Below are 26,832 nucleotides of genomic sequence, written 5' to 3' on the forward strand. Positions count from 1 at the left end.
TTCTTCAGAAAGTTGTACCGTTGGCAGGGATAGGTAATAGTTCAGTGAAACAAGAAACAACCCACAAGATGCAGACTTGCCAAGCCACGGAAAGCATTTTAATGACAACTGGCATCACAGGTGTAAAGAAACATCTCCTCCTTTCCTTCTATCATATGTGCTAGAAATATCTTTTAAAAAGGTCCAGCTAAGGTTAAGAGGCTTCAAGGACCCTGTCTTAGCTACTGATTTTAGTAACTAAAAAAATAAAAACAAGATGTATCTATCCTTGGTCTGTGTGAACCAGGCGCCCTCCCCCCGCCGGGCGCCCTCCCACGCCGGGTGCAGAAGGGCGGAGCCCAGCACTGCAAGGGGCTTCCTTCACCATGTGGTGGTCTTCTCTGCCACAGACACTTGCTTTGGATGAATGCAGTGCGCTGCTACACAATTAGGCTGTTAAAAAAAAACACACAGTTGATTGGCAATCTAACATAGCTTTTCATCTTCTCAGTGTGTGCTGGTACGCCCCGCCCACAAAGTTAGGAAACCGACTTAAAACACGCTCCCCCAGTTTTCATCTTTGATCATTTCTTGCTATGATCTTGTCTCCTGACAGAGCTGCTCCAGGAGACTGAAGCTTATCACCCCTGGCAACGGTGTGTCTCTGGGGGCTTTGACGCAACCTTCCCCAGGTAGGAGCAGCCCCACAACACAACACCAGCCATGGAGCGGCTGAGTGGTCAGTGGCCCCTGGGCTTGTGCTGCTGGCCTGTGAGTAGCCTCTGACAATGTCCCATGAAATGGCTTCGCCCCTGGGGTGTGCTGGTGGTGCTGGTGGTGGTGGGTCGAGCAGCTCCCCCCCGGCCCCCAAAAGGCTCTAAGAGTTTCCTGTAATTGTACAAACCCAGCAAATACCAACAAGGCTGGAGGGATACAGATAAGCACTGATGGTTACTACTTAAAGAATGAATTACCTTATATCGTTTCTAAGAGTTCAACTAACGAATGGGAATATAATGTATGGTTAATGTAGGAAAAACATATCATTTGACCCTCAGAAATAAACATCAAATAGAAATCAAATGGAAGTCTAGGACATGGAAAGAAAAAAAGAGGGGGAAGAAAAGGAAGTATGGAAAAGGGGAGAAAAAAGATGACCAGGTAAAGGTTTAAAAATCCTCAGCTCTATACCAAGAGGAGACTTGATATTCAGACGTCTCCTCCCTGTCTCACAGGGACAGGGACTGTCCTAGGAAAAGGGACATTGTATTAAAATGGAGCTGTCTCTTAGCGGGCCCTACTTTTATCTGATGCTGCTTTACCAGAAATATAAACGGATGATTATTTCTGTCTCTTTTTATTTGTCTTTTTGCATTTTTTAACAAATAATTTTTGGTAGCTTGTCTGTGCTATATTTTGACTCATAAAATAGCATCCCTAATTTGGTCTTGCACAGTTCCACGTCTGTGTCATCTCCACTCCCAGAGTTTGATCCGCTGGCTTTCGAAAATCGGCCCTCATCGACCGCTAAAAAACCTCTGATTACAAAAAAACATCCCTTCCCGGCTTCAAACCTTCCAATGGTCTATAAGGGGCCCCAGCGCGCCCCGGTTCCACCCCGCGACTGTGCCCGGGGTCCCCAGGGCCCAGATCTATCTGGAACTGAGGCGGCGGCCGGCGGGGGCCCTGTGGCCACACGGCCTACACTTTGTCCTTGAATTTCTCCAGATAGTTTCTGAGCTCTTTGGGGGCGCCCACGTCCAGGTCCTGGCACACCCATTTGATGTCCTCGTCGTTGGCGCCGAGGATGGCGTTCACTGTGGGGCAGCTGTCGTCCAGGGGGATGGTGGTGAAGGTGGTGAACTTCACCTTCTTCCTCTTGGACGTGGGCGAATGCAGGGGCTCGAGCTTCGGGTCCCGGCCCGGCCTGGCGCCCGCCTCCGCCGGCCTGTGGATCTGGCCCTGCACGTGCTTTTGGGAGCCCCCGTTGAGCAGGAGGCGGTTGCTCTCCTCGCAGCCCCCGGGCCCGCGGTCTATGACGGTCGTGTGCTCCTCGGGCGGCGGCGGCCCCTCGCCCGCGTTCTCCAGGAGTTCGGCCTCGTTGCCCAGCCACACCCAGTCGTGCGAGTGGCTCACGGACGCCTGTCCCTCCAGCGGCAGCTGCTTGTGCCGGTACTTGAGGGCGAAGGTGGTGCAGTTGATGAGGAAGACCAGGATGGCCAGGCAGAAGACGCCCAGCAGGGCGTACATGCCGACCTCCAGGTCGCTCAGGCCCCGGGCCGCCGGCTCCAGGCCGCTGTCCCCCAGCCCGGCCCCGGCCTGCGGGAGGTCCACGTGCGCCGGGAAGTTGCTGAAGTCGATGGGGATGGTCTGCAGCCGGCCCTCCGCGGGCGGCCGGCCCCCGTCCTGCCGGCTGTCCTTGGGCGCCTTGTTGTCCAGCAGCGGCCGCGCCGTGGGGCTCCCTCTGCGGAGGGAGCCCTCCTCTCGCTCCGCGGACGAGCTGCCCTGCAACTGCCCGTCCTGGCCCGCGCGCTCGGGGTCCGGGCCCTTCTGCCGCCGGTCACTGGCGTGGTTCTTGATGTCACCCTCGTCATCGTCGTTGTCGTCTCCCCCGCCAGGGCTGGAGTCCGCGTCGCTCGGGCCAAACTTCACCCTGACGTTGCCAACGCCCACGGCGAGGACGCTCTTGCGTTTGGATTTTTGGCAGGCCTCTGCGATGGTCAGGTCCACTCGGACCAGGGGCCCTTGGCCCGCCCCTTCCGCCACCACAACGGGCCACCTGGGGGAGCGGGCCTGGGGGACGGACACCACGGCCTCGTCCAGGGAGGTGGCGGTCAGCGTGAAGTCCTTGGGGTCGTAGATGTCCAGAGGCGTCACTGAGCCGTCGCTGAACTGGAGCCAAGTGCTGACCACGGCTTCCTGCAGGGAGACAGCCAGTTAGGGACCATTGGTGTGTGTGGGGGGTCTTCCCTTGGGTCCCCACCCGTCCCCTCCTAGGACAGAACCCAAAGAAACCGGGCAGAACTCAAGATCCGGAAGTGATGCTTGATGAATCTGGGGAGAAATCATTCAAGTGTTACATCAAGACCGGAGAATCACTTTAATCTAAACAAGAATGAATGTAGCTATACAGTGACAGCTCCTGTGTAATCCTTACCGGGGGAAAAGCCCACAAAAACCCTGAGATGATGGCCCGCCGGCCTTAGTGACATCACCGAGCGTGTGGCCGGGTCTTCAGTTCCCTCCTGCTCACTCCAAGGGTCTCAGAAGGACCCTTCTGATAACACGGAGTTCGGTGTATTGCACTGTCTGCATAACCCACGGGCATCTCTCCATCTCCAGATCCTTCATCACATCTGCAAAGTCCCTTTGCCCTGGAAGGTGACAGCTTCACACGTCGTAGGGGTGAGGACGTGGCCAGGTCTGGTGTGCCGTTATTCCACCTCCACGACGATGCTGACAGCTGACACGTCCATTGTGCCTCCTGGATAGGAGCCACGGCTCTGTTTTTCCTGTGTCAACTCATTTCACAGTCGCCATAGATAAGGTGGGTGCTATTATTATCAGATTTCTCACTCTGCGGGTGAGGAAGCTGGGTCATGGAGAGAGGAAGCAGCTGCCCCAAGGCTGCACAGCTGAGTGTTGGGCTGGGGTCTGAGCCCAGGCAGGCCGTTTGGAGGCTTAACGTCCTTGCCGGTCTGCCTCCTGGCTGCCTGGGACTCCCAGGTCACTGACCAGGCCACTGATTGAAGGAAACCATTTTGATGTGTCTGGAATCCTTCCCTGTCCTCTAAGAACAGGCATCGAGGGGTCTGACCTTCATTTTTCTGATCTTTCTGGGGATGTGTGTTAACAGCCTCCTGTGCGTCCGGCCCAGCACCGAGTGCCCTCTGGAGAGAAGACTGACGGAGCCAGAGAGTGAGCGAGCGAGTGAACAACACACAGTGTTTATGGCGGCCGGCTGGACATGTACTGGAGGCGGGCTGGGACGTTAATTCTGCATAGGTTGGAACATGCTGAGCTTTCCTTTTGAGTGTACAGTCAGAGAGCTCTTGGGGAACGGGGAGGAGAGCCGTGATGGGAGACCAGGAGGGCAAGGGGCGGGCGCTGGCCGTGAAAGGGGGCCAGGAGCGCGCCTGTTAGACAGTCCGCTGGACGAGGAGCAGGTGAAGGGCAGAGTGGGGAAGGAAGGAGCAGTGGGTGGGAGGCGCTAACGGAGCCCCAGGGGTCTGTCATCCACAACGAGTTCAGAGTTCAGCGTCTCTCCATCTCCTGGCCCCTGGACATGATGGCAAAGGGCGGAGGATTTGGAGTGAGAGTTTTGAATTGAATACGTGGACCCAGTGTTTCCCTGGGAACCTTCTATTTATTTTTTTAACCAATCCTTCTGGGCCTCAGTTTCTCCAACCGAAAGTGAGAGTATGAATCCCTAAACCATGGGGTCTGAGATGGGCGTTAACTTGGCCTGTCCAGGTCCTATTCCTTTTGGGCAAGGATCAAAACACCAATATCTCCTTTAGAGAATCACGTTTTCTCCATTTAGAGTCTGTATGTGGGTGGGGGACTCCACCCCTCCAGTTCAGAGGTGGGCATGTGACCAAGGTGTGGCCAATCCGAACATTCCACTACCCTGTTCACAGTGATTGGCTAGAAAGGGGCACATGACCGAAACCAGCCAATAGGATGTGACCCCTGGGCCTTTGCGGGAACCACAGAGGAAAAGCTTGTTTCTCCTGGTCCAGCTGAGTTGGGATGCGAGCCTGGAACGGGCAGTGGCCATCCTGCTGGAACAAGAGGCCAGCACAGAAGAAAGAAGAGTTATGAGGTCGAGAGAAAGTCTTCAGAACATGTTCCAACAACTAATTAGACTGGCTGAGTATAAATCACTTAAAACTAGGTAACAATATACAAAAGGAGAGGCCAATCCCAAGAATCAGAAATGGAGAAGGAAGACATCCTGGGATGGAAGCTGCCGAAAGCTGTTACTGAGGTGGCCTGAGGGGTGTCAGGGCTGCTCAGAAGACCTCCCGGCCAGTGGCTGGGACGTCCATGCTCACCAGGGATGTGTCACATGGAGAGGAGACCCTGCGCGTAAACCAAGACTATGGAGAGGCAGGGGTGAGGCGTAAGGGAGGCCTTCCCACCGGCCAGAGACACAGCACCGGTGCTTGGTGCTTTGAGCACTGGGTCGGGAAACGTCTCCCCGGGAGTGCACACCTTCCCCACACCTGGGTTTGGAGTCTGAGGTCATCCCACCTGTATGGCACAGGAGCTGCACGCAAAGCCGGAGGTGGAAGTTGGACCTGGGACCTGTGCAAATGCAGGAATTCCTCAGGAACAAAACAGAGCAACCGCAGCTCGAGAGGTATTCATGATAAGAAAAATAATAATTATAATCCCTATGATGGAAGCCTCTCCCACAAGCGAGCATCGTAAAGAGCTCATGTAGAAAGGTCAGCAGACCAAGGATTTGAGATAATAGGACAAATGAAAAAGACTATAAAACAAACCACCACCACCAACAAAACAGCCTATGAAACACAACTGTTAAAGGGACATGAAAAGGAGTAGAAACCATACTGAAAAAGTGGGAGTGAGCGGAAAAAGAAAAGGGAGATGCGGAAAGAACCACACAGAACTTCTACCCTGTTTCCCCGAAAATAAGACCTAGCCGGACAATTCGCTCTAATGCGTCTTTTGGAGCAAAAATTAATATAAGATCTCATATTATACTGTATTATATAAGACCCGGTCTTATTTTACTATAATCCGTGGGCTTACAAATCATTCAGAATTTGCATTTCAAAGTGGAAACTATCAAGAACAAGGTGCCAGCCTTCTCCACCCCGAGGGCAGAAAAAAAAAAGAAAAAAACCCCACAATCTGCAAGTTCATCTTGGCTGACTTTTCATCTTAAGTTACTTTTTCTTCACAAACTGTAGACAGAGAAAGAACTTAACGGAAAGCACACGCCCTGAATGGCAGCCGGTCTGAGTAGATCCCTCTGAACACCCGTGGGCTTGCCGAAATCCTGTGTGATTGACACCGAGTCCTTCCATTAGTGAATGTCAGCGAGGCCAGAACATAGGGTTTTCACAGGAGAAGCCGATGCATTTCCCCAGAAAGGAGAAAGTCTGCATGACCTAAAATCACGTGCCCAGGAGCGATTTCCTGCTCTGTCCTGTCGAGTCACGTCCGCAAATCCGATGACCGGCATCCACAAATCCCCGAGTCGGTGCTGGGGTCTCCAATTATGACCCGCGATGAAGACGGCTGGGTGACATTGACGGGGACCGGTGGCTTTGCCCCATGCCAGGGAGGTGGCAGGCCAGTCGTCCCTCATTAATTACCCGTCCTCAGCAAACAGCTTCATGCTTACTGCTGTCTCCCCACTGTCCTCTGCTCTTTATGAATCAGGACAGGCCCTGTCTATTGGGCCGTCCGTGGATGTGAACGTAATCCAGTCACATGGACGCATGCTGTGGAACAAAGTCAGCGACTGCCCACGATGACGTGACGCCATGTGGCACAGCTGACCCGCAGAGAGGGAGGTGTGCCCGGATGGCCTGGGGGAGCCTGGTGAGGTCATGTGGCCTTTGGAAGCACAGGGATTTCCCTGCGCTGGTTTCGAGGATGATGGAGGGTTGGGAAGTGACCGGGGACGCGGCAGCCTTAGGATGCCAAGGGCAGCTCCCGGCCAACTGCTCGCAAAGCAACGGACGCTTCAGCCTTATCGCCACAGGAGCCGCATTCTGCCAACAGACACAGGAGCACCCGGGTAACAGCCCAGCTGGCCACGGCTCTCAGCCCGTGAGACCCTCAGCCCAGAACCCAGCGGAGCCCCCTGCACCGTTGACTTGCAGAACGGGGACCTAATAAGTGGGTGCGGTTTCAAGCTGTGGTGTGTGTGGCAGTTGGTGACACGGCAGTAGGTCACTAATACACCATGTGCACTAGGCGTGTCGTTGCTCCGTTTCATCACAGACCCCGCTGCCTGGACAAGTGGCCCCACACCTGGGCAGGTAAGACACATGCCTTTGTCTGCACTGACTTGGCCTCCTGCTGGAACGAGGTTCTGTGGCCCCTCTCCCCTCCCTCTCCTTTTGCCCAGTCGCCCTGCTGTCCCCACCCTGCCACCTGAGCTCCCACCTGTTTGGGGGCCCGCAGCAGCTCCTCAGCCGTGGCCACCGCCGTGATGGCCTTGCTGTTCTCCGCGCTGGGATGGAGCGTGACAGACAGCCCAGCCACCAGCTGGATTGCCAAGTCTGTCACCGACACTTTGTCATCTAACACGGTGACTGTCTTCTCTGCCAGGATGGAATCAGATAGTGGGGACAACACCTGTGGGATTAGCGGGACACAAGACAGATCTGTCACGCACGTGTCCACAGTCAGAAACTTCCCCAGCAAATGCTCCCTTCATCCCAAACAGGCCTGAGGTCCAGAATGCAGGGCGAAGGATTCAGGTGCCATCGTCACCTTGGATGCTAGCCCATACGGTGCCTTTGTGCGAATCAGAAAAACTCACCCATTGTTCCCAAGACACTAGGTCTGTCTGTCAGAAAAGTGGAACAAACATTGAAACCCATCCTGTTTCTAAAAGGAAACGACCCCTTCCATTTAGATGAGGCCCCCTTGTACAGTGCACAACCTGGGTAACTGGACATGGGGAGCCTGCTGGTTGGACCCATGAAGAGTTGCATACAAACTGACTTCGTGCAGCCTGAATCACATTCTAAGTGAACTATGGAATTAACAGGGAGAACTGAATTATAAATAGTCTATGCTCCCATCACACCCCCAGTACAACGTATCCTCTGCTGAAACGTGACTTTCTGCCCATCTCATAAGCCCAGTGTTGGACTTGAGATGTCCAGGTGAAATGACAGAGAGGTACCAGTCATTCCCACATGTGGTGGTCAGGTGAGGATCTAGAAGGACATTCCAAAAAGATGGAGTCAGAAGGGTGGGACGTGAGAGCTTGTGGAGAAGGCCCTCCACGCCTCTGACGTCTGTCCTGAAACCCCACCGTTCTATACATTTCCTTGCGCAGAAGAGAGAGTAGGACTTTGAAGAGAGTTTGTCGAATGACTATGGGGTGGAATGACAGAACGACTTAAGGAAAGAAGGGAGGAAAGGACACATCTTCCCTTGGCCGCTGGTGGAGGAGTGCAGAGTGGGAGGGTTATTCCCAGGGGCTGGAAAGTGGAGCTGAGAGAGGAGGGTCGCAGGCAGGATGGGGAGGGCTGGGCGGTGGTGGGAATGGATGCTGCGGCGTCCAGAGAGGGTCGTGGGGTGCCACGTGCCACCACGTTCTCCATTCGATTGGGAAGGAGATCGGGGCTCAATGAGTTGGTCCAGGCTCACCTCCTGGTGTCCCCAGGAGGCCGTCACAGGGACAGGCATTGGCCGCAGTGACCCACCCATCTCGCGAGTCTCCCCTGCGCTGGCACCAAGCTCAGTGCTGGGCACGCAGAATCGCCGGGCCCCGGCTTCCTACCTGGATGGTGGTCATCCCGACCTCACGCCCGACCAGGATCCTGCTGTCCTGGAGGGAGGCCACGTGCGGTTCCTCCAGCTTCATGAAGCCAGCCACCAGGTGGCTGATGTCCACCTGCCAGTCAGGGCCGAGCAGGTGGCTGAGCTGTCCCCAGGGGCCGGCGCCCTCGGACACGAACTGGGTGAGGACGCGCACGGTGGCGTGCTGGTACTGGAGGGCGCAGCCCCGGCCCCTCCTCTCCTCGTCCTCGTCGTCCTCACTTTCTCGTGTGGGCCTGTGGGAAGGAGGAGGGGACGCCCTCAGAGGGGGTCTGGCGTCACATGCCTGCCGGCACAGGGTCCTCAGCCTCCAAGACCCAGCGGCCCCGGCAGGAGCCGCAGGAGCACACCGGAGCACTGAACATCAGTCATGTCCTTCCTGAAGACACGTACTGATAAAACAGGAGGCTTGAGAGCTAATATTCACGAAGCCTCCACTGCCCCTGACGTAGCTAATAGCCATGGGGCCGTTTACAATTTCATTTAAATGGATACAAATTAAATACGTTAAGAAATTAAGTGTCTTAGTCACACAGGCTATATTCTGAGAGCTCCACGGGCCAGTGGCTACCATATTGGACAGCACGGTTCTAGAACATTCCACCAATGCAGGAAGTTATCTAGGACAGGATTACATTATGCTCTTGAGCTGTGCCATTCAAAGCTCCACATGGATGAACTCTTCCCCATCCCATAACACTGTGAGGTAAAACTGTAATTATTCTCATGTTCCAGGCGGGGAAACTGAGGCCCAGAGACGGCAGGTAGCTCACCCAAGCTCACAGAGCTAGAAAGCAGCAGAGCTTGGATTCGAACCCAGCAAGTCTCCACTGGGCCCTCTTCAGGGACAGGGACAAATGCAGTCTCCCAGCCACTGACAACCACTAAATGGTCTGAAGTATTGGCTGGATTCGCGGCTGCCATCCTGGAGTCAGGCCTGATTTCTCCTTGTAGAAATGGGTTAGCATCTCACCGTCCCGGTTCCTCTCCTTGGGTGGACTGTAGCTCGGGCCTTAAAATGAAGACCCTGGGGCCCGGGAGACTGTCCGGAAAATGGCCCTGACGGTTTAGGACCGAGGACTGCAGGCAGGAAACCGGGAACTCGGCAATGACTCTTACGTAGTATATGAGGGGCCACAGAGCTGGGCAAACAAGACCCCAGATGCCGACGGGACAACCCAGGGTCACACAGAATACACCAGAGGTTTAAGAGCAAACAGTAACCCCGTGGCCCAGTAAAATGCAATTAAATTTTAGCCAGTAATTTGATATGCACAGAGCTTTGCAAAGCTTATGGATATTCATAAGGTGCAGAAATAGGAATGACTGTTTCACTTACAGAAAATAAACCAAAAGTCAAATCCTCTGGGGGCTTCGGGGAGAGAAGAATGCGTAACGTCTGTCACTTCCTTCTGGGGGAGGCTCGTTCAGGAGACAGGCCACTGCAGGCCCGCGTGTAGGGGGCACGTGCGGGCAGCCTTCCTGCCTGGCTGGGCCGTCCTGGACTTGGTCTCCTCAGAGCATAGTTGTTTGGCTGCAGGAAGCTGCACCTGCTACATGCACCTACTATGTGCCGGTCCTTGCCTGGCTCCTTGAGCCTTTGTTATGGGGCTCACCTCTTACTGGCCATGATGGGGACCCTCCAGCCCTTGATCTGGCTCAGCTCCGTGTCCGAGACCTCTATCTGCAGGGGCAGCCTGGGCACCCACACGGTGACGTGCAGGGGGGCGCTCAGGTACTGGTACGTGAAGTTCACCACCGCGTCCACCTTGCCTTTCATCTCTTTGCCGTTGACAAAGACGTAGTCGCAGCGGTCGGACACCTGCAAAGACAGAGAGGGGATGGAGGGGTTCACGGGACCCTTCTTCCACTCGCTTTTTCCTCTTGCAAAGCACATGTGCTTAATTTAGGCTCGTCCCAAAGCAGAAGCTGAGACAAGTGCAGTTTGTTAACTTGGGAGGTGACCCTGGGGGGAGGGGCCAGGAGCAGAGTGAGGGAGACAGAGAAAGAGCGAAAGTCAATAGAAAGGTGCATCTTTGCATTTGCTGCTGTGACCACTGGGCTGTTTCTCCAGGGCTTCATGAGACACCCACAAAACTGTCCACCTGAAGGGTCAGAGGCAGGGCGGTCACCCACCAGCTCCTGTCTCTCCCTGGGTAAGGGCTGTCCTGGAGGTTAACTCCCCTGCACTTCCAGGCTGAGACACAGACCCCAGGCATCAGAAAGCAGCGTGAGGTGGGACAGGGTGCAATCACAGTGACCTTGAACCCGCACAGAAGTGCAGCTGGGACCACGGGTAGGCCGAGGGAATGTGCCGTGGGCACCACAGGGGTCTGTTCCCCAGGCTGACATCTGCTCAGAGAATGAGCATACTCACCTGCCACCCCACCTGGTCTCCCAGGACCCCAGGGGCTCGTACTGCCTTCCTCGCCGTCAGGACACTCACCGTCCCTACACTTTCTCCTCCAATCACACAGCCCTGACGCTCCTGCTGGACACGCAGGCTTCACACGTGCAGTTCCCTCTGCCGGGGAACGCCCTTCCCTCCGTTTGGCGGCCTGGCCAGGTACCTCCCCTGACACCTTCGGATTGTTTATATATTTGTATTGTGATTGTTCATCCCATAAATGGCAGCATCAAATTAGTGACTACCAGCCTATGTTTCCTTCCTTTATATTCTTCCCTTTGCTTTCCCCGTTACTAGTAGATCTTTGCAGACAGAGCACAAAGCAAGACAAACATACAAAGAAAATGAAACTAAAAGCTTGCATGCATTTATATTTGCGTTCCAAAAACTCAACCCTTAGAGACACGAGTCCATATACAGCCCCAAGGACAGTCTCACGTGGCAGAGAAACCGAAGGAAGATGCCTGCGTTCTCTGGGGCAGGCTGGAAGGGGCACAGAGGAGGACCCCATCAGAGGTCACCCATGTGGACTCTGACTGAAAATGGGTGCCCCCAGGCACTGCAAACAGAAGACCCGAAGACTAGAAACCCTCTCCCCCAACCTTGGCAATAGTTAAGTCTCCTGGAAATTAGACTGGGATTATTTTCTGCCACCTAAATGAATTGGGAACTGAAAATAGAAATCAAGTTGGGTTATAGGGAAACGTGACCGTCTTACATGCCAAGTTTATGGGGGATGATTTATACTGGCCCATAGGCCTCTAGCACCCGCTAAACCGTGAAATCCTTGAAGGCAAGAAGTACATCTTGTTTTTCTTTGGTCTCTCGGTTCCCCACACCAGCAGGAACTCAGCGAAGTGGATACTGAATGGATGCAGGGATGGATGGAGGACGGATGATGGATGGATGGATGGATAATGGAGGGAGGGATGACGGGCAGCTGGATGGATGGATGAGTGGGACCCGTTCTTCATAGGAATTCCCACTTTAAGACAACCAAACAGAATCTTGGGGCGAGGGGACATGTGGTGAGAGACTGAGATAAGATGAAGCCTCGAGCAGAGGAAACACAGGAAGGTAACCCGGAAGCTTGTAGGAAGCCCTCAAGCAGCTCCCCTCTTGGGGTTCCTGACCCTTGGAGCGTACACACAACGACAGCTCTTGCTATAGAAACGCACGTGCAGAGGGTTGGGTAACGTTTCAGAGAACGAAGTCACCCACGGACTCGTCACGTGGCACTTTCACCGCCCATGTGCTTATCTGACTCTGTCGGAACCCCCAACGGTGGACCCAGCGAAATAACATCCAACACTGAGCAGTGCGCCCCTCTGATCACGCGCTCTTTCCACAGCTTCCAGGACGATGAACGGCCACTCCGGGCCCAGTTTTCCTCTTCAGTCCGCACTTCTGTTCGGAGGGGCAGCTGGGAGGGCTGGGCTGGGAGACTCCCTCCATCTGCTGGGGACAGTGGCCGGGAGCAGTTGGGAGGGGACCACACGGATGGGTCTTTTCACGCACGGTCAGGAGTGGTTTAAAAATGTGTACGTCCTGATGAAGGGTGGAAACCCATTCCAGTCGCTGTCCCAGGCTTGTCATTAGCATGTAAACACCATCTTGGACCTGGGCAGCCATTAGCATAACAGCCAGGCAAGAGTTGTATCAGTAATCACTTCTGTAATCAATGTTGTAATTTACAGACCATTGACTTTCCTCATTTATTACCTTTCTGAGCTCTGGTGGGAGGGAACCTGGCTGCTCCAGAATATATAAATAATTAAGAGGAACACCAAGGGGAGAAGTGGCGTGTGCAACGGAGCCATTGGCACTGCTGTTCCGGAAGGTGCGATAAACGCCTGGGGACGTCTCAGGACGCATTCATCAACTCCTAAGTGACTAAAGTGGCACCATGGCATCACAAAATGAGCTGGCTCGTCAGCAAAAAGGGACCCCAAACCCCACAGGAATCTTTTCAGTACCCAGGCTTGATTCTGGAAATCGTTTTCTTCTCTCGTTGTGGGTTCCAGGATGCCCACAGAGAAAACTGCCCTCCGGACTCTGCTCCCTCTGACATGTAAATGACACAGGCTGCATGCACAGTGGCCTCTGCACTAGCCACCGATGTCTGCTCTTCAGGACCTGCAGGGCCGGTGGGTCACGTGGATTCTGCTCGAGATGCATGTGGTCAGCTGACATCTCCTGTTGTCACTCAGGCCTTGGCAACTTCCTGAGGATGTCACCTGCCTCCCAGGGGTGAAAGAGTCGGGATCACCTCCCAAGCTGGTCAACCGCTGACGTCCAGCACAACTTCCATCTGAATGTCCTCAGCCACGCAGGTTGTGAAACCTGCGTGTGCATCAGGGAGGGCTCGTCACACACACGGCTGGGCCACCCCCAGAGTCTCAGATGGAGCAGGTCTGGGCGGGGCCACAGTGTCGGCATGTCTAACAGCCCAGGTCTGTGGCCCAGGTCTGCAGGCCACAGCTGGAGACTCGCCCCTCCAAGTAACGCAATGGCCCTTCTTTTACATTCTGTTTCCATGGCATCTATGCACCCTGTCTTCGGTCACAGAAACCACAGACGCGGTGGCTTACACAGCAGACGTTTATTTCACAACCTGGAGGCTCTCCAGCCTCCAAAGTGAAGGTGCCCGCAGATCCAGGGTCCAGTGAGGACCTGCCTTCTGGTTCATCGATGACACCTGGCTGTGTCCTCATGTGTGGAGGGGGCAGGAGCTCCCTGGGGTCCCTTTGCTAAGGGCACTAACCCTATCCTGGGGGCCCCACGCCCATGACCTCATCAGATCCCCAGTGCCCCGCCTCCTACCACCATGACCTCGGGGGCTAGGACCTCAACGGGAATTTCGGGGGGACACAAACATTCCTCCCATAACACATCCCTTCCTTACTGGTGCTTTAAATTCCATCCCAGACTCTCCCCTCGGAGACAGGTGAGGTCTCAGGAAGCTGCCAGCCTGAGTGACAGTAGGAGGAGCTAACTACTCCCCAGGGCCCCACATATCCAACTGCTCATTCAACATCTCCACCGGCATCTCCAAGTAGCATCTTATATGTTCAGAAATCAAACTCCTGTGTGTTTTTTTTTTGTTGTTGTTGTTTTTGTGTTGTTTTTTTTTTGCCACGTAGTAGAATGGGGGCTGGCAATAGAAATTAAGTTCAGACACAGAAACATCAGATTCACAGTTCTTGTATTCCTGCTCTGTGAACCTAACACGCCGGATGCTCTCATACAGAAATGATCCCATGTTTTATACCTGCAGCGGCCGTCCTCAGCCTTCTCATCCTCAGCCCTCCCTGGAGTTTACTGGAATGAAAACTTCTCAGAGACCCTTCCTCTAACGTTTCTATTTACAATTGCAACTCCCCCAGACCTCCTAACCTCTTCCTGGCTTTATTCGTCCCTCTCGCTCATTTCCATCTCATCCATGATCCATCTTACCTTGTTATTATTTGTCCTCTCTCGCTAGAACATAAACTGTCGGAGGACTAGGATTTTGTCGGGTATGTTCAGCATTGTACCCATAATGCCAAAAACCTGGCATTTAGTAGGTGCTCAAGAAATAGAAGTTGAAAAACAAGCAAATGAACGAATGAATCAGAGCTTGCAAGCCAGCTGCCCTGGGTCACGTTTGGCCTACACAGTGTGTTTACAATATCAGATTAGTTACCGGCATTTAAAAACCATTACATTCAATTTTGTGACCAGCCTGAACCCTGGAAGCATTTGAGTTATCTACCCTGCTGTCGTGCTGGTCTCACAGACCAGATGGCGGGTTTAGGGGTGCTGCTGGGAGGGGCAGTGGCTGGCAGCTGGCCTTGGGGGTGTTGAAAACCAGCCTGGGAGATGGCTGCACCCCTTGGCAGGCTGCCTCCCCCCAGTGTCTGCTTTCTCCCCTGCTCTCCATGCCTCACCACCCATCACTGCTAAGTGCCAGCATTTACTGATTTATTTTGTTAGCAGTCTCTTAATTTTTATTTAGCACAATGTTCCCGGCCAGCAGTGTGCAGTGTGAACCCTGCCCCGTGAGGAGCTGGCCTGCAGGGGCTGCCAGGGAGAGTGCCCCTGGGAGACTGCTTGGCTAATCATTTCTCCATGCAAACCACCGGCAAGCAACACTCTCCATGGAGAATTAAAGGGCCAGAAATGGTCTCAATATCCCCAGGGCAGAGTGTTGCCAAGGCAACCGCAGTGTGGGGGAAAGGTGCCCAGGGATAGGTCTCTCCACACACTGCCCAACTCGGGGGACACTCAGGGCGGCCCGCTCCCACATGGCCTGACAGGCACACACCCACCGCACACATGTGTGACAGCCCTGTGCACACACACGACGATGGACCTGCCTGCTTTGTGACAGTAGCACATGTGCACTGAGAGCCTGCACGGGACGGGGACCACACAGAGAGGTTTGTGTGGATGACCTCACTGGGTCCTCTCCATGAACTAGGATGGAGCTACGTTTTGTTTTTTTTTAAATCACATTCATATTTCAAACAAGGAAACAGAGGCACAGAGAGGTGATGTAACAGGCCCAAGGTCACACAGCAGCAAGGCGGTGTGTCAGGATTTAAGCGTGGACAGTGGACCCCAGGGCTCTGCTCTCAACCATGATGATGCCCACGGCTGTGTGCTGACTGAGTTGCTGTTCTGGCCTCTTCTCCCATCTCTTCTACTGTGGGCGGCCTCCGTTTCCTCTCCCCTTCATGGTGGACCTGGCCACGTGACTAGTGTGGCCAAAAGAATACGAACAGAAGTGTCAGCTGAGCGGCCCACGCTCAGGCTCAGGAGGTGTCATGTATTTCTGCCAGCCTTTGGGACCTCGGCCACGAGAGGAACGTCTCCTAAGGTGGCCACATGCAAGGAGACCATCTTAGCCCAGCCTGCATCAGGGGCCAAACGCAGCGGAGCCTGCAGGACACTGGACAGCCTGCGAATGCCCGAGCAAGAACGAGTGACCACTTTTAGAGGAAACTGGACATCGGCGTCATTCGTGACTCGGCACAGCTGACTGAGCGCTTCAGCACCAGGGAGAAGGCGACCCTCACTGCAGCTCTCAGGGCTTCCATCCTTTCTCTCAGCATCTCAGAGAGAATGCATCTCAGCCTTCTCATCCTGCATCTCAGCCTTTCTCTCTCTCTCCTCCCTGCGCAGCGGGAGGCCCCTGAGGGTGGGAGAGCCCTGCTCCCAGGTGTAGGACGAGCGTGGGGGTCTCAGGAAGCCTCCGTGTCAGCGCTTCTGGTCCTGCAGCTGTCACTTGCGCCTGGACCCAGCCCTGGGACGTGAGAACCCTTTCCTTTCTCTGTTTCCCAGGGACCCTCAGGCTGCTCGCATCTTAGCCACAATTTCCCTCCCCCACAGCTGCCAGAGAGAAAGTTGACGATTCCTGGAGGTCTCCGGGCAGCTTTAGCCCGCCCCTCGTCACTGATGTGCATTGCAGCCCTTCCTGACATCTCTGGAAGTGAAGTAAAAGGAAGGAGGGAGACAAGTAGGTGCTAAGCAGTATCTCTGTCCCTTCCCTCCGTGCTGCTGCCTGCCTCTCGCTAGGACGGCCAAACAGGACCTAAGTGGTGGGGCAGGAATTGGTTCTGCGGTAAATCACACTCTGCCCAGCGGACACCACAAGATGCTACTGAGGCCTGGAAATGCAGTGTGGTGCCGGGCCAGGCCCCTGTCCACCGGGGAGCTGGCGGTGCCAGGCCAGGCCCCTGTCCACCGGGGAGCTGGCGGTGCCGGGCCGGGCCCCTGTCCACCGGGGAGCTGGCGGTGCCGGGCCAGGCCCCTGTCCACCGGGGAGCTGGCGGTGCCAGGCCAGGCCCCTGTCCACCGGGGAGCTGGCGGTGCCGGGCCGGGCCCCTGTCCACCGGGGAGCTGGCGGTGCCGGGCTGGGCCTGGCCACGCGGGCCGATCGGACCGGCAGTCCTCTCCAGGGTGCCCCGGGTTCCTGAGGAGGGAAGCGCCCACTGGAGGCTGCACATGTGTGGCTGGGGCTCAGACTCACTTGCTTTCAGCAATGCTTCCTGTGCTCCTACTATGCGCCTGCCATTCTGCTAGGCGCTGGAGATAGGAAGTGAGAGACAAGGAGACCCCTCTCAGCAATTCACATTTGGCGGTGTGGGGATAGCGACGACAAATAGGAGAAGACACTGTGGGCAATCACCGCCATGAGAAAAAGAAAACATGGTGGCCACGACCGAGAGGTGACATTCAGATGGAGTCTTGACTAGCAGGAAGGTGGTGTCGTGTGGGACGGCCGGCGGGGTCTCTGGTCCCGCTCCCCACACAAGAACGCAGGACACGGTGAGGCCGAAAAGGAACAGCCACGGAGCCATCGGTAGGGGAGTCACACCACTATACTGTCACTGGCGGCTGGGTTGGAGACACAGGGACCAGGAGCCACACAATTCTCAACCCTCATTGTGCCGCTTGCAGGCTCATCCACCATCTTCTTGCTAGCTCCCCCTTTTTCTGCTAGCCTAGCCACGGCAGTTATATTCATGGCTAATGGCTCACTGGTTACAGCTGACGGCCAACTAGCCACAGCTGCTGGCCATCCGATCACAGTCGATGGCCATTTACTACCTGAGCCAGCACCTTTCCACGTGAGGCCCAGAGCCTGGAAACTGCTTTTTGGGGCTCTGTCCCCATAGGTGCCCCCCCTGAGAGACTCGGGGGCAGTGGTTTCCAGGAAGAGAGACCCGGTAAGAGCTGCACGTATTAAGTGCCTGCAGCACGCCGCATTCCGTACGTGCGCACTGACTCCTTTCATCCTCACATAAAGCATTTTGTAGGTAAGAGCGCAGAGGCACAGAGAGGTAGAATAACTTGTCCCGGGCCACACAGCTAGTCGGTGTTGGACTTGGGTTTGAAAGCCGTTGCGTAACTCCAGCAATGCTCTCATTTTTAAAACATAATCTTTTCCAATTTAATTGGTGACACGTTATTTCAGTTCTTCCAGCTCCGATACGGGGGACATTGGTTATGTGGGCTGCGCAACATCCACTCATGTCCTGTGACACTTCTGAAAATGTTTTCAGGGGCCCCTCCCCGGATGCCCATGCTCACTCCGTGTGCGTGGACCTGACCTCGGCTGCCCGGTGGGACGGACCCACCACGCACACGTCACTGCCCTGGCCACAGGGATTGGCCCGGGGGGTCACGTGACTCAGCCTGGCCCAATGACAGGAAGTGCCGGGATTTGTGACTGAGTAAAGGCAGCATCCCATTTCTGCTGGACTTGAACCTGGGACGCTGTGGACCTGAAGCCTCCAGGAACCGGCAGATGGACAGTGAGAGTGACACCTGCAGGGTCACAGGCAGAGCCAAGAGGAACAGCGAAATTGATCCCGGAACGCCCTGAGCCTGAAGCCCACCCTGCTTTCCACTTTCCATTCACACAAGTGCCTCCCCTTCCGTATTAAGACATTTCAAGAGTCTTAGTCATTCGACAACCACAGAATCCTTGATAAACATAGGAGGGACCCCTGGAGGCTGGCATACGAGGCTGCCTGGGACCCAATCCTGTGCTCCGATGGATTTCCGCGGAGGTCAGAGGGACAGACATATGTGTAACCGGCAGGAGACAAAGCTAACGCAGGGCGAGAACGCTTTTTCACATCTGCACCTCCCGAGGCAAACCAGACATGCAGCTGCACTCCGGACGTCTCCAGCCCGTGCTTTCCGGAGCTGGCCGGGCCCTTCGCTCCTGCCAAGGCCATTCGCTCCCAGCTGCAGGGTCCCTGGCACTTCACAACCTCTGCTCCCCGCTGAGCAAACCCAGATGGTGGCTCACGTGGCTCATCTGAGGTTTGACTCATAAATAAGTGCTCTTATCTTTGGCAAAATCTTGGCTTAGAATACAGTGTCCTTTGTAGCTTAAGAGACAGGGTCAGAATAACCTGTGCCTTCCTGGCCGGTCCCGGGCACTTATTTCCATCTGTCAGCCGCTCCTGGGAACAAACGCGTGCACAGGTCCTACCAGACGAGGGCTCGGGGTCTGTGTTTCTGGAAGAACTTTCTGCGATGTTGGAGATGTCCAGTCTGCGAGCCACCCGATACGGCAGCCACGAGCAGCATGTGGCTACGGAGCGCTTGAAATGTCCCTGGGGTGGACACTGAAATAGCCACACATGGAAAGTGGCTGCCATGTGGGTAGGCCCAGCTTTAGGCATATCTTCACATCCGTCTGCGAGGAGAGCAGCGTGCTTTCAGACTTGTCAGAGCCCACGGGCAGCCTGAGACCTGTGGGCCTGGCAATCGGGCAGACCTGGGTTTGAATCCTGCCTGTGCCCTTCGCAAGCTGTGTGGCCTTAGGCAAGCCACTCAGCCTCTCTGAACCTGTTTTCTTATGTGTAAAATGAACTTATCATTGTATCTATCTCAGACTTGCCAGAGTGATTTATTTAAAACCCCAGCCAGAATGCCCTGCAGGGTCCGATCGCTCCTAAAACAAAACTCTGAGCCTAGACTCCAAGGTCTCAAGCAGCCTGGCCCTGCCTGCATTTCCCAACCTTAGCGCGACTGACCTTTGGGGCTGGGTCCTTCTTTGTTATCAGGCTGTCCTAAGCATTGTAGGATGGTTACCAGCATCCCTGGACTCTATCCACTGGATGCCAGTAGCACTGCCCTTTCCCTGAGCTGTGACAACCACAAGTGCCTTCAAACATTGCCAAGTGTCCCCGGGGGTCTACCGGGTTAATAACATGGGCTACATGAATGCATTGTCCTACGTGCTTTATTAAAACTCACTACCATCTGATGATGTCGGTATGAGTATGTCCCCATTTTGCAGATGAAGGAGCTGAGGCTGGAGGAAGACCTTGTCAGTGGCAGACACACTCTTAGACACGCTGCTTAAACTGCCCTCGGAGTCCAGCTGGGGGGCAGGACTTCCTCGCTTCACAGTGACATCTCTGGCCGAGAAGGCGGCATGCCAGGCAGTGTCACTCAGCGGGATTCCAGGAACTGCTCTGCTGTCCTCGATTTCCTTTCTTTCTCAGAACCAAATGGCTCTTGAGGATAAAGGCGTCCCAGCATGTCTTTCAGAGTCCCCTGGGTATGAGAAGCACGAAAGGGGAACTCTTGCCATCTTAGGGAAAAGTTGGCCCATTTTCCCATTGGGCATGGGGATGCCACCCATAGTGACGATCCGACTCGCGGACTCTTTAGAACCATGGCTGTTTACTAAAAAACTGAGCTCTCTGAAGGGCTCAGAGCTTGTGGGATGTACAGTAAGTTTGGTAGGGAGAGAGCTGTGTGCTGTCAGCAGCCAGCACGGGGAAACACTCGGGCCTTGCTCACGCACGCGAGCCTGCTCTGCTCCGACCGGAGCTAACTCAGGCTCCTCTGTCACAGGGCAGCCGGCCGCTGGGTGCCCGAATGTGTTATTTTTAGCGCTGTCCTGGGATCTATTAGCTGGAACCGTGGCCTGGAGGTCAGACAGGCTACACAGCAAATTCAGTACATGAACTTCCTTTAGCGATGCTTTCAGTCCCCGTGTCCCCACTGTGTCATGGGTGGTGCCCATCCCGTGGCTGCAGGAGCTCCCAGGAAAAGCACATGCAGGGCTTTGGACCACGTAGGAGTCACCGGGGAACACACGGTGGGTGTCCCAGTGTCAGGACGGGGGGTGTGCATAGAGCACTGAACAAAATGGGGTACACAGTCAACAGCGGGCATTGGCAGTCATTATTTGTCCTGCTGACTGGCCCAAGTGTCCCCTCCTCAGAGACCACCCCATCCACAGTCACCAGCCCAGCCAGGCCACACCCCAGTGCTGCATTTCCTCTGAGGCCGTCCCTCCCAGCTGCCTGTCACAGCCTGCTGCCTCCATCAGAGGATCCCTGCTCATCCTCACCCAGCTCTGTGGACTCAAGTTTCCATGTTGCTTTGTCAACAGCCCTGGGCGTTATCAACTCCAAGTTCATTTTCCGAGGTAATTTTCAGTTTGAATACATTTATTGCCCTAAAGACACTGATTACATCCCTAGAAATACGAGCACTGGGGCTCCATATCAAACTCATTTAAGAGCAGCGAAGGGTAGTTATGTCTACAACTGGGATGAACCTCGTTTCTGGCTTTTATAGGCTGCAAGGTGGACTTCTTACCCCTCTAGAAAAGTCATCAGTGCTGCAGGTGTCCTTTCAAAGGGTGACACTTATCAGGGGTCCTGGCTCTTAGGGGAATTGCTAATCGGTCATAAAGGCCGATGACTGGCAAAGACGGGTGTGTCTGTGTCTGGGGCGGGGGTGGGCGGGGGAGGATAGGCTTCAGAGCCAAGCCAAGTGCCCCCCAGTTCTCCCTCTTAGCCAGTTACATTTCAGCCACAAGAAGGGGTGACTGTCCGGCCAGAATCAGAGTAGGGTTCCCTCAGAGCAGGGATTCTCAGTGGGGGTGGCTTTCCCTACCAGGGGACATTGAGTAATGTCTGGAGACATTTTTGGCTGTCGTAACTCGGAGTGCTACAGGCATCTAGTGGGCAGAGCCCAGAAATGCTTCCAAACACCCTCTAATTCACAGGCCAGCCTGCAGAACAAAGAGTTACCTGGAACAGAGTATCAGTAGCAGTGAGGTTGCAAAATCCTGCCTGAGAGTTTAGACGTGTGCTGCCCGAGAGAGCAGCCACCCACCACGTGTGGGGAGGGAGCTTTGCAACGGGGCTGTCACAGGGCTGCCCTAAGTCTACAGGACACAGGATCCGAAAGGCCGAGGACAGAAACATGAAATGTCGCATTAGTGCTTTTACTATGGATTACTTGTTAAATGGTAGTATTTTAACATAATAGGTTAAACACAGTGCGTTCTTACAATTAGATTCCCCTGTGTCGTTTTGCTTTTTAGACTGAATGCTGGAGGATTTTAAATTCTGTATGTGGCTCATGTTGTGTGTCTATTGGACAGTGGGGTTTAGAAAAACTGGCATCCCCTGCTCCCCTCCTCCCACAGACTTTTGGGGTCTTCTGTAAATCACTTCGGGTTCAGGGCCACCCCTAGCCCATAGATCACATTCCGGTGAATCAGGAAAAAGCGTTTTTTCCTTGAGACACTGCCTCCGACACTCAGAAAATGGTGGGAGCAGCCTGACGCTGTGGGGACGCATTACTGCCACCTCCTGGCAGGTGTTGGACATGATGCGTGAATGTCGCCCAGGGGTGGGGCAGTCTGTGCCCTGCCCGGCCACTGGTCCTCGCTGGGGGTGGCGTTTGCAGGAAAGAGTTTTCCCACCCAGTCCTCCCCTCGACAGTTTGTAAGGTTCACAGCGTTTTTAACACCTGTGCTGTCAGACTCCATTTGAGGGGAGAAAAAAACCCCACCATTATCTGGAGGCTTTTCTTTGGCTCTTTATGTTTTTTTCTGAGTGTGCTTCTGGGATTACAAAAAATATAGAGGAACACCAACTGCTTCATTTCTGGCTTGGAAAAGCCCTCGCGCTGTCTTATTCCTTGAGCAAGTGTGGTGGGTACATTGCCACGGCAAGTGTTTGTGGGAAAGACGAAGAATTAGGGTCCCTCCTTCAGGAAACTCAGACGGAGAGCAGTGAGTTCTCCAGGAACGCTGTCTCTCGGGAGGGCAAGATGGTAACTATGTGAGACTTGCCGGCCATATGGTCTGTCGCAACCACTCAGCTCTCCCTCAGTCACGCAAAGGCAGCCGCAGACAATGTGGACATAGGTCTGAGCCATCGTGTTTCAATAAAACTTTATCTACACAACAGACGGCAGGCTGAATGTGGGCCATGGCTCGTAGTTTGCCTTATAGAACAGTGGTTTCATCAGCTGCCCCATGGGCCAGACCCACCTCGCAGCTGGATTTTATTTTTAATTTTTTGCCCATTTAAAAAAATGTATCATTGGGTGCCATCACTGAAAAACAATGTGACTTTCACATAAAATCTAAATTTTCAGTTTCTCGTGAAGAAATCACGATACTAAATTCATTGACTGAATATCGGCTGCCCTTCTGGAACAAGGCATGTGTGATTTATCCCCTCCATCCTGTAAACCATCAGCTTAGCTACTGCAGGCATTTGGGGTTGGACCCACGGTCCACAGTACACCTGATGAAAACCAGGCTGGCACGATATCAAGATAAAGAGACGGACGCGGACACCTTGAGTGGACCGGAAGTGTGGTGTGCACAGCCAACTGCTGGAACCTCGTATTTTGCAGGGTGAAACTCTCTTATGGAACAAGATGCCCAAGTGACGTCCCCACCAGCTCACTCCAGATGGTAATGGCGTCACTTACCTTGATGACGTCCTCGTCCGTGGCCTTGCACTCCACAGACTCTGAGATGTCCGTCACGGCACCGTTCTCCTCCACAGAGACCACCTTGACGGGCAAGGAAACCGTCTGTCCCGTGAGTATGGCGGTGTTCAGGATTTCTGTGTCCTGCCAGAAGAAGCAGACATACCTGGGTCAAGGAGCTTTTTGGTCGGACGCGAGGAACAACCTCCCCAGGTCTGTGCCAGCCGGTCCTTGTTTACACACCACAGCACTTACCTTCGGAACCTGGGCGAAGGGGCCATTGTTTGGGGCAATTTCCTAAGAACGTCGAACAATTAATTTACTTTGGGTTTATTTATGACCATCTTCCTAGCTTCCAACAACAATCAGAAAGTGTTTATTTTTCTTCTCTGTTGCAGAGACCCAGAAGAAGTTACACGTCAGTTGGGTTTTCCTTGTGAGCAGCTGAAAGTGCTACTGGCCAGTGTGAGGAGAAGTCCTTGTGGTAGGATGGGTAATGCATCTACCCCCAAGATGCCATTGTTCGAATCCCCAGAACCTGTGAATCTGTTCCCTTCCATGGTACAAAGGACCCTGCAGTTGTGGTTCCATTAAGGACCGTGACATGCAAAGATTATCCTGGATTACCTGGGTGGTTCCAATGGAACCATAAGAGTTCTCAGAAGCGGCACGACGAGGCTCAGAGGAAAAGGAGGAGGTGTGGTGATAGAGATGGGGTCACAGTGACACCATCACGAGCGAGGAGAAGTGGGTGGCCTCTGGAAGCTGGAAAGGACCAGATTTTCTCCAGAGCCTCCAAAAAGAACACAGTCCTGCCTAGACCTTAATTTTAGCCCCGTAAGACTCATTTCTGCCTTCTGCCTTCCGGAGCTGGGATATAACAAATTGGTGTTAATTTGTTATAGTAGAAACAGGAAAACGAATACGGGTTCTTACTGGCTGGGTCCTGGCTCACTCACAGGAACAAAGGAGAAGCTGAAGGAGGCATTGGAACCGCAGGGCCCAGACCGGCTTCCACGTTACTGAAAACAGGAAAGAGTGGACCATCTTTCCAGAGTGACGTGGAATGAATGGCGTCAACTGTCCCTATCCCCGAGCCACTCTGCTTAAGAATGAAATGCTCTGGATGGAGACTCTACTGGGCCTCCCCTGGCTTAAGGGCCCGTCCATTATCCAGGGAGGCGGGGCTGCTTTGACTGACAGGCCTGTGAGAGTGAGTCCCACGGGAGAAAAGGAGAAGACAGAATAACCAATTCCCATCAGGCAAAGAACAGCAACAGTGGACGGTCCATGGCAACCGTGGCCAACGGTGGACGACCAGTGAGTGGGGGAACTATCCCCGAACGCCCACGGTCACTCCACCTCGGTAATGGACACCAGACCACTGGGGCTTCGTTTGCGCATGCAGACGTCTAAGCAAACCGAACTGCCGTCCGTCTGTTACCCATGGGAGCCCTTGCCATCGCAGTTATGGGGACTTCGGCTTGTCCTGTTCATACTAACTTCATGCAAAGTGTCATCTCTCACACATGGTGTGATTTGCAGACTGATGGAGGAAATGCCTTCTCTCTTCAGTCTGCAGACGCTACCTGCTTGCACTTTTGAAATCTTTCTCTTTATGGCCGGATGAAGATGAAAGAGGGCCCATGGCTTTGGAGCATCTCGGGTACCTTTTACCTTTGGGCTGATGTCTCCCAAAGCCCCTCTCCAGAAACACTGCTCCACTTTGAAGCAGGAGATGCAAGGGGAGAGGTTTTCTCCGTTCTTTCCCAGGGAAGCAATTGACACAGAAATGACCTCTTGCATTACACAGGACACAGCTGAAAGAGCCATCAGGTATACGGCGAGTCCCAGCCTCTGTCTGATGCCACTACCGTCAGCCACCACTTCAGTTAGCCTCTGCCCTGCCTTCTCCCGGGCGCGCTGAGCTGGGGCTGCAGGCGGGCAGCTGGCACATCCGCTATTACAGATGCTAAGAATACTGCAGGACTCCCCCAAGTCCACCCTCAGGCTCATTACAGGTAATGCGCTCAGAGTTTGCTCTTCCCATTTTCTCTCTCAGAATGGCCTTTGGCTAATGGCTTCATTAAAGCCCCAAACTCCCTCATGGATCAATTGTGATTAGCTTTCAAGTGGTTCCTGCAATCTCCGCTCTCTCTCTCTCCTCTCTCTCTCTCTCTCTCTCTCTCTCTCTCTCGCTCTCTCTCTCTCTCTCGCGCACACACACACACACACAGTCACACCCTCACGCTCTCCTCTACCTAACACTTCCTATCCCTGATCTGAATTACTGCCAACATTAGACTGGTTGAGCAGAGAATGGCAGCCGTGAGAACACCAAACGCTGAAGGAAGTCTTGGCCTCCAGGACCGGCTGGCTGAGGCGCTTGGGGGAAGGTCCCAGTACTTACAAATCAGTTTCCTGATGCATCGTTCAGGCGGGTGTTTGTCACCCATGAGCACTGGGAGTCTGGGGCCCTGGCTTCTACTCTGCGTTGACGTCAACTTTCTGTGTAACCCGATCCTGTCTCTCACCTTTTAGAATCTGTCTCTTCATTTTATAAGTGAGGGGTTGGGCCAATCATCTTTCCAGCTGCCAAATCTTACACACCCATGGAGAGTCAACCGCCACGTAGGGCACACTTACTGTGCACCCAGCATGTTCTTGTCACTGGATGACAAAGTAGTGACCCAGAGCGACAAGTCCCTGCTCACACACAGGCAGATAGGAGACGTGAGCACGCAGACACTCAAGCTGCCGTGCTCGTCAGGACTGTTTCCTTAACCGGTGGTGAAAGCCCCGCTCACATTGGTCTAAGCAAAGAGGGGACCGACTGCCTCGTGTGGTTCACATATCCCAGGGGAGAGGCCTCAGGAGGAGCAGAACCTGCCGACACCGTGACCTTGGACGTCCAGCCTCCAGAATGGTGAGAACATTCGAGTTCTGTTGTTTAAGCCGCCAGCCTGTGGCGTTTGGCTGGGGCAGCCCAAGCAGAACCACTACAGGAGTTTAACATAACCCTGGTCGTCAAGGTGGGAAGAGGGGCTAAGAAACATCCTTGGTCGTGACCCGAGAAGGGGCCATTGGCAGCACGGAGGAAAGGGACAGACTCTTGGCAGAATCACAGACGGTGGTGATGGTGTGTCGGGGGTGCTGCTACATCCCAGGCCTGGAGGGCGTGTGTCTGGGACTCTGGGGGACGAGGGGGAGCGCACGGGTCAGGGGATCCTCACTGAGGAGGAAGCTGCGGCTGCCTTTCCAGCCGCGTGGCACATTTGCGTGGGGGTACGGTAATGAGGTCCTGCGTCGTCCTCTGATCCCGCGTGAGCGACGGTCGGGTTGGCTTGTACTTCCCCCGTCCCCAGAGCACAGGCACGGCAATGGGATTACAGACAACACCAGCAAACACTGCAGCAGCAGGAGGACCCGGGCACGAAGCAGGCCCAGCGGCCGGCTGACCGCAGAGGTCGTTCGTCGGGTCCTAGGGACTCGGAGCCCATGCGAGACAAGGACGTGCCAGGATGGAAGGAAGCTCTCCTGGACAGTTAAACACGCGTGTGTGTGCGTGTGTGGCCACATGGTGTGCGTGTTCGTGCGTGACACATTGACAGCGACACAGAGGGAGATGGGCCGGTGACTCCTCCCAAGTG

At 54.4% G+C, this 26,832-nt stretch overlaps 1 protein-coding gene across 1 annotated transcript in view; it reads right to left on the bottom strand.

The window, feature by feature from the left end:
- Positions 1–312: 312 nt before the first annotated feature.
- Positions 313–26,832, bottom strand: part of TMEM132C (transmembrane protein 132C) — a 266,881-nt gene continuing 240,361 nt past the window's right edge. The window contains exons 5-9 of the mRNA XM_033097254.1: positions 23,183–23,326; positions 10,134–10,339; positions 8,480–8,753; positions 7,129–7,320; positions 313–2,898 (exon numbers count right to left, since the gene is read on the bottom strand). Of these exons, the coding sequence (XP_032953145.1) occupies positions 1,681–2,898; positions 7,129–7,320; positions 8,480–8,753; positions 10,134–10,339; positions 23,183–23,326 (2,034 nt within the window). The 3' untranslated portion in view covers positions 313–1,680. The remainder of the gene's footprint in view (positions 2,899–7,128; positions 7,321–8,479; positions 8,754–10,133; positions 10,340–23,182; positions 23,327–26,832) is intronic.

Source organism: Rhinolophus ferrumequinum, chromosome 25 (assembly GCF_004115265.2).
Source record: "Rhinolophus ferrumequinum isolate MPI-CBG mRhiFer1 chromosome 25, mRhiFer1_v1.p, whole genome shotgun sequence".
NCBI lineage: Eukaryota > Metazoa > Chordata > Mammalia > Chiroptera > Rhinolophidae > Rhinolophus > Rhinolophus ferrumequinum.